The 15,126-nt window shown below is 42.4% G+C and overlaps 1 protein-coding gene across 4 annotated transcripts in view; it reads right to left on the bottom strand.

Annotated features, from left to right (window-relative positions):
• Positions 1–4,055: 4,055 nt before the first annotated feature.
• Positions 4,056–15,126, bottom strand: part of EDN3 (endothelin 3) — a 40,852-nt gene continuing 29,781 nt past the window's right edge. For 2 of the 4 annotated variants that reach the window (XM_060277322.2, XM_088674687.1), the window contains exons 3-5: positions 10,722–10,898; positions 9,251–9,384; positions 6,789–7,289 (exon numbers count right to left, since the gene is read on the bottom strand). In XM_060277322.2, coding sequence (XP_060133305.2) covers positions 9,264–9,384; positions 10,722–10,898 — 298 coding nt within the window. In that variant the 3' untranslated portion in view covers positions 6,789–7,289; positions 9,251–9,263. Of the gene's footprint in view, positions 7,290–9,250; positions 9,385–10,721; positions 10,899–15,126 lie in introns of all 4 variants that reach the window. The other 2 variants (XM_088674688.1, XM_060277323.2) reach the window with 2 other exon arrangements.

The following is a 15,126-nucleotide window of genomic DNA, read 5'->3' as shown; positions in this document are numbered from 1 at the left end:
GGAAAATAGTATCTCTGTGGGGAGAATAGGGGTCTCCCAACATGTCTCATCACCCTTAACAAACTACAGCTCCCAGAATTCTTTGGAGTAAGCTATGGCTGTTTAAAGTGCTTTAATTGTATAGTGTGAAAAGTGGCCTAGGTGTTGCCAATTTATTATTTAAGAAGCTTTGGAAATATAGGACAACCCAAATGTTCCCTTCCTCTTCTCCCCTGCCCCTCAAACACACAAACACACTGCAAGTAGAGCTTTTATTAGCAGAAAGTGCTTTTTTTTAAAAAAAAAAAGCAGCTCAGTAAAATACCAAGATAATGTAAACAGAGAATTTCAATATTCTTTGTTTAAATTGCCTGGTATATTGTAAACCACTTAATCCTGAAAGATTTTGCTGTTCTATAAACCTTTTCCATACATAGAGAGAAATGTATTTCTAATCTCTTTTCTCTTTTCAGCATAGCTACAGAAACAGATCTTGTTCTGTGTATTTAACATTTTCCTTGACTGCTGCCGTAGCAGATTCTAACAAAGGGATTAAGAAGTTTTAAAGTCCACAGCGGTGGCACATTGTTCCATTGGTCAGGAAACACTTTTGTGTTAGTTTACTCAGCTTAATAGTGGCTGAGATTGCACTCTTTGGAGCTTTATTCTGACCCAAATTTCCTGGACCAGAGAGTTTCATGGTTGTTTTGTTTTTGCACAGGGCAGCCTCAGAACCCAGAGAGAGGAGGCTTTAAAGGCAGGGAATTCCATGAGCTGATGGGCAGGATCAGGCTCTCTAAAGCATTCTTTTAGACATTGAACCCTCTTCCGTAGTTCCCTTTACTTAACCAACCTTTTCATGCTTATAGATACCTGATTTGTATTTGTAGCCAGGCCCAGAAGAATGGTGGGTCTATCACCTTGATATTTACTTGCTGAGATTACCATCTGAAATAGCTTGGATGATAGAGCATGGGACTCTTAATCTTCGGGTCATGGATTTGAGCCCCACGTTGGGCAAAATATTCCTGATTTGTAGGAAGTTGGACTACAGTATAGGGCCCTCCTGGTCCCTTCCAACTCTTTGATTTTATGGATATATATGAGGCCAGTAAACTCTGTTAGCAGCATTGATACTTGTGATCCCTCGTATCAATGAGCTTGCACTGTGCTGCTACTTTAGAATGCTGATTGTTCTGCTCTAACACTGCCTCTAATGGGCTACAGCAAATCTCACAAGATCTGGGCACTAGGTACATAAGTACAGGGAAATAGGTTTCCATAAATAATCCTCAAGCAATTTAGCCTCAGATTTTTACTGATGATAATGCAATTGCCCTGTAAAATGCACACAAACCCCTCCCCCCCCATACTCTGGAGGCACTAGGAAAATCTTATCAGTTGGGATGGGCACCTGAGCATCAAAACCTTTCAAAGAGGGATGGAATTCAAGATTTGGGGAAATGGCCAAAGGGACCCACTTCCCCTTTGATGTTTTGTTTTCTGCTACATTTGGAAGTACTTTCCCCCCCAAAAAAAACCCCAATCTGAAGAGTGTTGTTTGTTTAGTAATCCTAGTGAGGTGTGGTTACTGGAGTAAAGGCCCTCTCATCTCTGCTCTCCTAGAGAGGTGCAACCTTGGTGTCCTTTCGGCACTACTGAAAGACTTTTTAATTTTCCCAGGCCTTTTGATCTGGGTTAATATGGGGAGTATGGGTGCTCAGGGAGACTTTTACCATCAGAGGGGAGGGCATAGGCAATTGGTTTCTATTTCCCTCTCCAGAGCACCCAAGAGCCTACAAGTAGCCTTGCGTAGTCATGCTGGCTTACCCTTCAAGTCTGGTGGTGTTGCCGGTCAATACCGAGTTTGTCCATAATAAAACATTGCTCAGCCAGGATTTGATCGTGGATGAGGGGGCTGGCCTGGCATGCATTACAGAGGCCCAAGCAGGTAAGCCAGTTGTGCCTCATTAGGTAACTTGGCCAGATTGGAGGATCAGGGGTATTGCAATTGACCACAGGGGTTCCATCATAATCACTAGGAAACCAATCTGGCTGGGTGCCAGATGTGAGGGGCTGTTATCAAGTGTTGGGTGACCGGCAGATACCACTTGCCCTGATTCATGTGTTAGAGACCAGTCTTCGAGTGTGGTTTGGAGAACTGCAGGATTTTAGCTTGTCATTTATTCAGGTCCAGCTCAGAGATTCATGGGCAATACGTCAACCACGGGGCTGCCTCAAGACATTGATCGTAGGTCCAACGCATAGTCAGTCATGTCATTGGTCTGGTTTTTACTAAAGGACGAACGAGGAGTAATCTAGTGTCCAGGAGGGGTGAGCATCTGCTTTGCATTAAGAAGGTCCGAGGTTCAACCCTTGGTATCTTCAGACTGGGCTGGGAATGTCCCATCTGAAGTTCTGGAAAGCCAGTGCCAGTTGGTATGTAAACAATACAGAGATGGATGGAGTAAATGGTCAGATTCAGTATAATTCCTATGTTTCTGTATCATAGACGGATCACTTTCTGGTGAGGTTTGGACTAATATGCCCCCTCCCCACTTGGGGCAAAAAGAAAAAAATGTCCTCCAGCCACTTACAGTGAGATACTGGCCATTGTGCCTTTGAAAGCACCTACCCACCCCACAATGACTCCTGGGAACTATAGTTTATCCCTCAACAGAGCTACAAATCCAAATTGAAACAGAGTACCGCTAAGCCTGCATCGTGCAGTTGAAGAGCCAAAAGAACTTCCTTCAGCCTGTTTGTGGCTAGCCTGCGAAGGAATCAAATATGTTACTGGTATGGAAGAGTCATTATTCGTTGAGTTTCCCTGCATCAAATAAATAGTTGGATGGCAATCGCAAAGCTGCAGCCAATCACTGTGCTTTGAACTGTTTCAGCTGCCTTTGATCCATTCATATCCAAGACAAAATGAATTATGGCACTATAATGCGGCAAGTTTTGCATCCTTCAGAAACTTGGCTAATAAATTACCCAGGCAGAAGCATCACTAACCCAGAAGTAACAAAGAGAATCATGTTTCAATCACTTTGTGGATTTTTACCATTGGAATTTGTTTACAGACATGACATCCCTTTAAATTTCTTGCTAAGCTACTCATTCAGATGCAAACTAAATCTACTCAGCTTCATATTTATCTCATTTAACAGGAGCCAGGGTTCACAAACTAGCATTCCTTTTGGCTGAATCAAAACGAGACATATCTTTGTTCGGTAGTAAGTTCTACAATTTCTCCTTATGACTCAGCCTAACATTTTAAGAAGGATGGAAATAATTTGATAGCTCTGTCACTACCCTTCACCCTTCAAAAATGTACTGGGGTGAATTCTAGAAACGGGGAAGGTCGGGGAGGGGGGACTTAGATCAGTTTGAACCAGGGGTCAGCAAACTTTTTCAGCAGGGGGCCGGTCTACTGTCCCTCAGACCTTGTGGGGGGCCAGATTATATTGGGGGGGGAATGAACGAATTCCTATGCCCCATAAATAACGCAGAGATGCATTTTAAATAAAAGAACACATTCTACTCATGTAAAAACATGCTGATTCCTGGACCATCCGCGGGCCGGATTTAGAAGGTGATTGGGCCGCATCCGGCCCCCGGGCCTTAGTTTGGAGACCCCTGCTTTGAACTGAAGGAAAGCTGACTGAAATAAGTGCCTGTTGGCTAGCATCTGTGACATCACCAACAAGGCTATTTTAACTTTTTGCTTACTTTAGACATTTTATGGAGAAGCTAATAACACTTTATTTTTTAAAAAGCATGCCTTTATTCCCAACAGTCGCTAGAGAAGTTTTGCAACTTTTTTTAAAAAAATGTTTGCAGTTTTTGCTTTAATTATGTGCCTGATAATAAGACTTTATGTACCAGAACCATGATTTGGCCAAGGTTCCCAGAAGCAGGACCACCACATAACAGCATCGTCAAAAGCGCTTGGCACTCAACAGCAGAATCCGTACCCAAAGCTGAAAGTTGTCATGGCTGCTGGCAATTTAGGCTTAATCAAGTGTGATGCAAAGAACTTGTAGCCTAAAATATTGAGATTAATATCATCTGGGTAAATCACAAACCTTTTATTTTGCAATATGTTGTTGCGAAGTTACTCAGGTAGAGGTGGTAGCAATCCAACAAGGCCAAACTAAACAAACCGTGGAAATTTTCTACAATCCATTTAATTGAAAACAGGTTCCATAGGAGTTGAAGCAAGTTTTGACCTGTGATTTACCTGGGCTCAATGAAGAGCCAGTTTAATCTCATCATTGAGCCTCATCAAACTTAACAGAATAAATTAATCACAACTAAATTTGAATCTCCATTCTTCTTATGTGATGCAAATATAACTAATTACCTGGCTTGGAGACACCATATTTGCTCAATTTGATCTTTTGCTACACTAATTAACACCTGGATTACAGAAAATGGATTTTCATTGTCTATAGCAGGCATTCCCAAACTTCGGCCCTCCAGATGTTTTGGACTACAATTCCCATCTTCCCCGACCACTGGTCCTGTTAGCTAGGGATCATGGGAGTTGTAGGCCAAAACATCTGGAGGGCCGCAGTTTGGGGATGCCAAACTCTTATCAAACCATTTGGTACTGTAAGGAACCTTGGGGAAACTGATATTCTAATTAAACCATTGACATGTATTTAATTCCATTACCTGATGACATAGATTTCTTTATATGTTGAAGGCCACATACTGGGGAAATTTGGGGCCATAATGTTGGACATTTTTTTGGCACATTTTACATATGGTCAAAAGATTTGTTGTGACAGAAAATACTCAGCTGCCTAAGTACCCTTACAACAGTGTCAAACTTCCTATGTGTCTATTCCAGAAGGCAGCTGGATTTTTGGAAAGAGGTAAGCACACAAGCGACATATCCAGTGCCTAGCATTTCGGTCAAAGATGATCAACTTATTCTCAGGAGCTACTACAATTCCCATCATCACTGACCATGAGCCACGCCGGACAATGCTCATGGCAGTTGTAGTCTAAAACATCTGGAAGACACTGAGTTGACTACCATGACTCTAGATGATGGTCTGAGGTCCAGAACTGTTTGATCCGCACTGACACACCTAGTGGACAGTTCTATTCCATGATTAGGTTAATGTCTAAAATGAAGGACTTTCTGGATAGAAGAAGTAGAGTTTGGATTTGATACCCTGCTTTATCACTACCCTAAGGAGTCTCAAAGCGGCTAACATTCTCCTTTCCCTTCCTCCCCCACAACAAACACTCTGTGAGGTGGGTGGGGCTGAGAGACTTCAGAGAAGTGTGACTAGCCCAAGGTCACCCAGCAGCTGCATGTGGAGGAGCGGAGACGCGAACCCGGTTCCCCAGATTACGAGTCTACCGCTCTTAACCACTACACCACACTGGCTCTCAGTGGTAGAGACTGCATGCACTCAAATGCTATGAAGTCATTGGTTGGGGTGGGGCTGAGGGTTTGCCAGATGAAAGATTTGTGCACCTTTCTGCATTTTCCGAGTCTGTAGAAAATAGCGATAGAATAAAATACACATGAAATACACAAAGAGCATCTTTTTCTTACAACTGGAAGCGGGCAAAGCTCCAGCTGGATTTGAACCTTATTCTGTACGACAAGGGCCTGCTTTAAAAACAGTTCCATATGCTCACATTGCACACTCACATTGTGACTTTCTAAAAGAAATCTGTGGTTATTAAAATATACCACATATACCTCAGATAGCAATCTACCTCATAACAAAAGGTTAGTTCCTTGAAACAAGATTGATTTCCCCACTGAGGTAATTAAAAGAAACACACACAGTAAGAAAAGCTATTTGCCAGGACAATAAATAGACAACATCTCAACAAAATACACCAAATTGGGGCCAGAAAAATAGAAAACTAGTATAAATGTGATAATGGAGAGAGGTGTTTTACTTTTATAAGTAGAATAATTTATTTATGTAATATATTCATATATATATACTATATATATATAATATAGACAAAAGATCTCTTCCTTTCTTGCTGAAAACAATGTCCGTTACTTATTTTGCAAATTTTATATAGCTGGTTTGGGGATGTGCACGTTTTCTGAATGAGCCCAAAAGTTCATCAGTTCAGCCTACAGTCTTAACTGTGGTCTCTAGAACTATGTTCTTGTAAAATAATAGACTTTTAAAGAAAAATCCATTTTTATGAAAGTATCCTTTGAAAGATTCTCAACTACCAGTAATGAATGTCTTTTTCCTCTTTCTGCTTAGCAAACACTGGGTGAATGTTCTTCCGCAGTCTTCTTAACATGCACCCAACTAATTCAAAAAGGCCATCCATTGATTGTGTAGAAATACATCCAATTCTTCTGCTTCGTCTGTTCCTCAAAAATGAACTTTCGTAATTGCAATTAACAGTTCCCATCACTGTATTTTCCCAGCCAGTCCTTCTAGCAATTTGAATTAAGGGCTAATATATGGCTTTGTATGTCCTTCAAATGCATTTTTAATGTTTCAGAATTTCTTCACCCCGGGGCAGCAGAGTGAATAGGATGGATAAACTAGTGTTCTTCTCTCTCAACATCTATCCAGTAGATCTGTTGTAAAATTCCATTTCAGTGCAGGAATAATTGGTGCCTAAATCCAATAACCTATGAAATACTCCCAGTATACTGTTAGCTTGCTATATGTTATAATTATATTAATATTAGCCATTCATATTCAATCTGCATAGATATTGTCATTTACATTTCTTCACCACTGAGATTACAATAGGAAGACAGGTTTGAACAGCATTATGGAGAAAAGGGTGCCTTTAAAAAAAAAAAGTGACCAGAATATCAAATATAGGTACTGTTCCAATGTCCCAATTTGTCCCATGACAACCGCATGTGAAAAGCTGGACATTCATACACATGACAAGCAAAAAAGTGAAGCATTCTTTTTTCCTGTCCTGCATTCTTGACAGAGTAGGAAAGTTTTTCACTCCTTGAATCTTTATTTTTTTTTTCCCTTTCTTTCTTTTTTGCCAGTGGGGGCTGTTCTTGGGACCGTAAACAGCAAAAATGTTGCTTTCCAAAATTGATGGATGTCATCATGGATGTCATTATCATGTGGGGTGTATAAGACTCAAGCAAGAAACGAGCCAGAACATTGCAGTTCAGTAACACTTCCTCCAGGTAGGTACATTGTCGACTTTCAAGATTGCATCAGTTCAGGAAAAGGGCACACCTGCAGCTAGATAATCCATTTGAGAGTCTTGAACATTTGTTCATCTTCAGTGAGTTTCATATCTTAGCTAGTAGGTACTCAGCTTCATACCTGTGAAAGAAAAATGCACAATGAAAGGCTTTTCCAAATGCTGTTGAAATTTTGTTTTGTACAGTATTCTGAATCCACCATTATTTTTGAGGGCCAAAAGCAAGGGTTATTTTATAAATAAATGAAACAAGCACTGAGAGCCTGTGTGGTGGAGTGGTTAGAGCTGCTTTCATGTCTGCACAGATCAGCTACAGATCCCACAAGACCCCTGCTCCATACAAGACTTCAAGAAAAAAATGTATTTACTAGGTGTCTGGACATACTGCAAAGCTAAGTGTTGTCAAGCCATCCAGCTCATTTCTGGTGGTTACTGCAAGACAAGACTTCGCTCCAATTTCCCCCACACAAACCGATTTTTTTATTTCGTTTTGATTGATGACATGGGCTTTTCAGGAACAAACTAAGAACAGAATACTTATGCAACTTTTTGCGCCATTTGCTGTGGAATAATTCTTCATTTATAAATATATATACCCAGAAATGTAGCAAACAGTGCCAGAAAATTAAATTTCTGAGAACTATTAGCCATATGTTACCACAAAAATCAACTGCCATTCTAGCAAAGAGAATGGAATCGGAGTAAACATCATTGCATGGAAGGAACTGCTTTTAGTTATCATAGTGCCTTAGTCCACAACTAGTTTTAAAGTAGGTCAGCTCTGAGCAGGGAAGGGAGGGTGCTGCAGCAAGCCTCCCCTGCTCATCCTCAAAGTGGGCTGCCGGCAAGTCCTACTGCAATTGCTGCCACTATCTTCGCACACATCTCTCATTTCTGGATGGGCCAGCATATTCCTTAGACCTTAGGCTAGGGGAGTTCTACTTACTTTCATTCAGGAATGATCCCACAAACATGAAGTTAGCGTAATGTACCCTTGGTCCACCTAGCTAGATTAGTGAAATTAGTGGGATGGAGGGGGCACCTTCCCCAGGCTGGTGCCCTCCAGATGATTTGAGCACTAGCTTGGGAAATGCTGGTCTAATGCAATGTTTGGAAGGTTAGCTGTGCATATCGGAAACCCAGTGTCAGTTTCCTGCTCGGTCGTGAGGTAGTGTGACTGGTTGGCTGTCATCAAGTCTTAGTTTTTCAGCCTGACCTATCTCATTGGTGATACTGAAGCAAAAAAGGCCAAGATGTGGGAGTGGGAAACCCCTGTCACAGCTGAAAGGTTACCCCTGCCAGGAACTCAGCAGATGGCTTTGAGCAAGATACTGTTTCTTAGTACAGTGGTGCCTTGCAAGACAAATTTAATTCGTTCCACAAGTCAATTTGTTTTGCGAAAAATTCATCTTGCGAATCGCGGTTTCCCATAGGAATGCATTGAAATTTATTTATTTTTATTTTTGCCCACAGGAACGCATTAATTAAATTTCAATGCATTCCTATGGGAAACGCAATTTGCAAGACGAATTTTTCACAAAACGAATTCGTCTTGGGAGTCACCATCAGATCACAAAACGCATTCGTCTTGAGAAAAATTCGTCTCGCAGGGCATTCGTCTTGCGAGGTACCACTGTACCCGCTCCAACTTCAATTGTAGGAGTAATAAAACTGATCCATCTTATTATAGGGCATTTGTAAGGCTTACTGAGGTATGTGATATAAAGCACTTTGAAGTGCTAAATGTTGTTATTAATAACACAGTATTAAAAAAATTATTATATTAAAAAATTATTTTAGGTTATGCTTCTTGGTTTGCACCACACAAAGCTATTGGGTTGAGTTTGGTTGCACATTTGAGTCAACAGAAAACACTTTACATTTTGCATACAACACTTCTGCCTTGAGGCAAGCCAATTTCATGTTTTGGCTGGAAGAGCAGGGATGATTAAAACGTGCCTTAAATATGCACATGATCAGGTAGAAACATGCTTGCTATCCGCTTCTAGGCCTTTTCTTTAAACTAACAGACTTGACAATTATCAAAATATTAACTTGCCCTCCAAACATTTTAGCCACTTACGCGCACAATATAATTAAAACATAGACTGCACCTCTCCAACTTGAAGAAGCTGAAAATTCTCCTGGGCTACAGATATATGCTCCTTTTCTTGATGGGGATCTGTTTCTTCTCTGCTGTTCAGTTGCTCATTATTACTATGGAAAAGAAAGTTGGGGCTTTTAAATTACCACACAATTTCTTCATCCGAAATATTTATCTAGCTTTAGTTTTTAATTTGCAACGGTCTCCCGCAATAACATCTAGTGGACTCAGGAGACAGCCCACGATATTGTGTGCTGTCTTCACCACCCTCCGTAGGCACTCTCTGTCCATGGCTGTCAAACCAGCATACCACACCGTGATGCAGTATGAGAGAACACTTTCTATCGTGGACCGATAGAAGGAAATCATCAGTTGCTGTCCAACCTTGTTCTTTCGCAAGACCCTAAGGAAATGAAGTCTCTGTTGGGCCTTCCTAACTACCTGGGCTGTACTGACCTTCCAAGTTAGGTCTTCACTCCCAGGTATTTAAAGGAAGAGACTCTCTCCACATAGTCCCCCCGATATACAACAGGGCTAGCTCCCCTCTCTTCCTCCAAAAGAGGATATAGCTAGCTGTGGATGCATGTGAAAGGGGACAGTGCTAACAGTCATAATCACATTTGTGGTAGGGAATTCTATAGTCGTACCTTGGGTCTCAAACGCCTTGACTCCCGAACAAATCAGCTCCCGAGCGATCGAAACCCAGAAGTGAGTGTTCCAGTTTTCGAACGATTTTCAGAAACCGAATGTCTGGTGGGGCTTCTGATTGGCTGCAGCCAGTATGGTCATAGCTGCCAAGTCTCCTGTTTTTCGCGGGAAACCCCCAGATTTTAATCCGTTTCCCGCTGTTATCCCGAATAGAAAAAAATCCCGGAAATCCCCCGGATTTCCTACCTGCCAGGGAGGCTCCATTTTGGGTGCTGCTCTGCCCATGTCTGGGCACCGGAAATCGGGCAGAGAGGCACCGGAAGTTGCTTCTACGCATGTCCAGACATGTGTAGAAGCGACTTCTGGTGCCGCGCCGCTGCTGATCCCACATATTTCAGCGGGAGACTTGGCAGCTATGGTGCCGATTGGACTCCCAAAATGCATTCTGTTCGAGAACCAAGGTATGACTGTACACTGAATTAAGTACTTCCTGAAAAGTTACTTCCTGTTGCTACTGATTCATTTGGTTTCTCTTATATGAGAGAGGGAGAAAAAATATACTCACGCTATTCTCAATTCCTTTTAGATATGCAAATACCATAAAACAGGAGAATGCAACATGCATTATCCTTGGGCTAATTTCATGAGAGTGGCAAGAAGGGGGAAATGAGAGGAAGGGGGCTATGCAAGAGATGAGAGGGGATAGCCCCATCCACCATAAACTCTGTCCCCACCTACCATCAGTATGGTGTCCCTCAAAAGAAAAGGGCTTCTCACCCCTGTCACAGATGAACAATCTTACCATTGGCCATTCTGGGTCGTTCTGCAAAAATGCATACACTGCTTGTCGCATCTGTCTGCACAAGAGCAGCGTAATGGAGGCTGCTTTGATGAATGCAAGCTCTTGCGATGCCGCTCTGTAGATCTTTTGCCTCTGAAACTTCCCCTGTAATTTGCCAGTCCATATGGAACAATCCTCCTGCAACAAAAACATATGAATGCCTTAGCATTTTCAAGATCGTATGGAAGCTATCAGCAAACTTTTTCAGCAGGGGGCCGGTCCACTTTCCCTCAGACCTTGTGGGGGGCCGGACTATAATTGGGGGGGGGCGAATCCCTATGCCCCACAAATAACCCAGAGATGCATTTTAAATAAAAGGACACATTCTATTCATGTAAAAACACGCTGATTTCTGGACCATCCGTGGGCCGGATTTAGAAGGCGATTGGGCCGCATCTGGCCCCCGGGCCTTAGTTTGCCTACCCATGTTTTAAGTGCTTTTACCCCATACTTCTGGCCCGTCAGCCAGCATGATCAGCAGGGTCTTGCAGGCTGCAGCGGAACAGAGAGCGGGAGGAGGCAGCCCCGCCCCCAGGCTCGCGCTCCCAGCGATCCCCACGCGCCTCTGGAGCTTCTCGCAAGGAGCAGCAGCCTGGGGCCGCCTCAACTGAACAGCTGAGAGGCGCGGCGAGGTGGCCCCAAGCTCGCGCTCCGGGCGCTTGGCCCGCACTCCTCCCGCCAATGGAGGGGACGCAGGGGCATCAGTGGCGTGCGTGCGCCATGGCGCATGCGCCCGGGGTGCCAGAAAGTGTTTTGCTTAGGGAGCAAAAAGCCCTAGCACCGCGCCTGAGACAAAGCCAGTGATCTGGTTTGGAGACAACGCTAAACTATGGCTAAGTGCAAAAATGCACAAACTTTGGGCTTGTGCACTTCTTCCAATATGGCTGCAAACAGAAACTGAACTCAAAATCCTGTATGGTTAACCTTAAATGTGGTTTAGGCAAATAAGCAAGGATAATAAACCGTGGCTTTGGGCTTAATGCTAAAGTGCGGTTAAGCAAAAGTCGAGGCAAAAGTTTCCAAAATCCTCCGCATAAGGGGAGGAATGAGCAAACCAAAGGCTCAACTAGGCTTGTTTCTGCAACAATAAACCATCATTCACCAATTATATGCCCACTCAAATGCTTTGGTCTTCAGAACTGGCACTTTTACAAGAGCCACATAATGTTTGTTAAACACTTACAATGAACCAGTGCTTCAGTGTACATAGGTATCTTTGTTGCACTGTTTTCGGTGCCTGGTAAAGGATTTTTTGTCTAGGCAAGCCTACCCAGACATGTAAATTTAACCAGTATTTTAATATGTAACATTATTTTCTAATGTATATTTGTTAACATTGCTGCTTTTGTTTATATTTTGAGGAAAGAGTTGTTCAACCTGCTTTTAAACATCTGATTTTATCTGTGATTTTAATTTTCATGTATGTAAACCACTTAAGAGATTTTGATGCTCTTAAATAAGTAAATGCCAAAAGGTATCAGAGAGGGAGATGAACAGTGCAGATCAGAGCTTTCCAAACTGTGTGTCGGGACACGTTAGTGTGTTGGCTGCAGTGTGTTGGTTTTTTGACATGAATGCTCCCCGCACTCCTCCCAGGGCTGGAAAGGGGTTAGTTTAACCTCCGGTTTGCAAGTAAAACTGAATTTCTGTGTCGCAAAATGATGCAAGTCTAAAAGGTGTGTCACCAACATGAAAAATTTGGAAAGCTCTGGTGTAGATGGTAATGCTTCTAAGCCATAGTTTCTTGTTTCTTATGATTGTCACAATTAGTTTATTAATTCCCTTATAAACCACTGTCTCTCGGTAATTTACACATACAGTACATTAATTAAAAAGTTAAAACACAGTAACAGCAAATAAATTTAAAACAAGAGTAAAATCCTGACAAGTGGACCCTCATGGTAAATACCCAGCCCAATCAGCTGGGAAAGACTGAACAAAACTGTTGTGAATTGTTTCTGGAAAGAGCGGGTGCCAGTCGTACTGTGGCAGGAATGTCATTCCACAGAACAGGGGCAGCCACACTAAAAGTCCTACTCTGAGTTACTGCAGAGCGGGCTTCTGAAATCTTTAGAATTTGTAGGAGAAACTCTTCTACAGACCGCAGCAATTTACTGGGTTTATAAGAGATAAAAGCGGTTTCTCAAGTAACCTGACCTTGACTTGCAGGAGGAATTATAAGACTATGTTAGCACCAATACCCTCAACCTGCTGGCAAATTGGCAGCCAGTGCAAATTCTGAAAGTAAGGGATTATATGCCCAGTGGTACGGTAGCTTACAACTACAAGCAACCCAACCGCCATGTTCTGCACCACTTGCAGCCTCCAAACCAACCCCACGTAGAGAGCACTGTAGTAATCCGACCATGAGGTTACTGGTGCACGAACTATGATCAAGTTATCCTGATCCAGAAAGGACAGCAACTGTCTTGCTGAAATAAGGGGGGAAAGGCACTCCTAGGACTCAGCTATAGAGCTGCAAAATAAAACATTTTAAGTGTGTTTTAAGTGCCAGGTGGCGCTGTGGTTAAACCACTGAGCCTAGGGCTTGCTGATCAGAAGGTCGGCGGTTCGAATCCCTGTGACGGGGTGAGCTCCCGTTGCTTGGTCCCAGCTCCTGCCAACCTAGCAGTTCGAAAGCACGTCAAAATGCAAGTAGATAAATAGGAACCGCTACAGCGGGAAGGTAAACGGCATTTCCATGTGCTGCTCTGGTTTGCCAGAAGCGGCTTTGTCATGCTGGCCACATGACCTGGAAGCTATACACCGGCTCCCTCGGCCAATAATGTGAGATGAGCACGCAACCCGAGTCGGTCACGACTGGACCTAATGGTCAGGGGTCCCTTTACCTTTACCTAAGTGCAATATACAATGTGACACTAGATGGTGAGCCTAATGAAAAATTCAATGTATTTTTAAAAACGCTTTTTAAAATTTTTTTAAAAAAGCATTTTCAGAACGGTTTTTATATGTATGTAGATTCCACCCTAGTCACTAAGGACACCTGTACCTCCAGTGACAGAGCTGGATCAAGGAGCACCCCCCAACTTCAGGGAGAGTCCAAACTCATTTAGCATTATGTCCAGAAGGGAGAGCGAAGAGTCATGAGTTCCCACTGAATCATGTAGCTCGTTGGAGTAAAACAATGATAAAATTGGAGCTCTAAGATGCCTGGAGGAAGGGTGGGAGGAAATGTAACTATTAAGTAATGCCCAAGACTGGTTCCAGCAATGTCATCACAACCATTTCCTTCCTCCACTTGAGAGTCCAAGAAGAAAGAGCTCAATCATCAAGAATGATTATATTCTGCTGGAATTGCCAAATGAGTCTTCAGTGTTAATCCAAACAGCACTGAAAGCTTACATATGCACCCAAGAATACGAAGAAGGGCAACGTTGATTGGCTATAACGGTTACAGATATCCTATGACTGAAGAAGAAGCATTAGGAAGGAAGGAAAGAGGAAGGAGTTTGACAGCTGAAAGTGTAGGGGGTTGCATCAAGGCCTAGGAATGGCCTGAAACATTGGTACAGAAGACATGTATTTGCAAAAAGAATTGGAAGTAGATAAGAAGGCATTAAGTGAAACAGGCAAAAGAGAAAGGAGGAAGAGGAGTATAAAATCATGAAAAGTTACAGCAATAGAGAAAATTAAGCAATTTAAATGGGCTAACTGTGAATAAATTGGTAAGTAACTGCACTCCAGTGAAATGCTTTTGGGCTTCAGCCTACACTGAAAAAGTCAACTCTCACTTATTACAATTATTTTTTTAAGCCAAGGGAACAGAGTGAATTTTATATTACATGTTTTAGGTCCATGTGCTCCTTCCCCAGTGCCCGTAAATATTAGCCTGATCGTGAAAAGCAACGCATCAACAATACTACCAAAAAATTTATTAGAGTGGACGTGGGAGTGGGGAAGAATTCACAGATCACTGACACTAATCCAGGAAAAATTAATAGGGTTTCGCACCAATGTGTACGACTAGCAAAATTACCCATCTCAAAGGCATTGGGTGGTTGTGTGTCTCATTTCCTGTTTTTTCCCCACAGAGTACAGCAAGCAGTCTGATCAAAATTAAATTTATTTTCTCTAGTTTTGCACACATGAAGAAAGGAGGAAAATTATAAAGTAATGCAGGATGAATGTTTAATATGGAACCATACAAAAATCTAAAATATTCAAACTTTATTCAGATGAATTGAGTTGAATGCTACACTAGAAATCTCAGCTCCAAGGAAGGTAGTACAAAATATTTTCTCGCTCGCCAATCCACTTGTTTTCCATCTATTTCTTTAACACACACACAAGCACACAAGACAAATGTTCTTCTCTCCCAACCCCCTCTTCTCCTGTGTCTGGGTCA

Source organism: Zootoca vivipara, chromosome 7 (assembly GCF_965207765.1).
Source record: "Zootoca vivipara chromosome 7, rZooViv2.hap1.1, whole genome shotgun sequence".
NCBI classification, from domain to species: domain Eukaryota; kingdom Metazoa; phylum Chordata; class Lepidosauria; order Squamata; family Lacertidae; genus Zootoca; species Zootoca vivipara.
The sequence above is the reverse complement of the archived record's forward strand: the minus strand, read 5'-3'. Positions and strand labels throughout refer to the sequence as shown.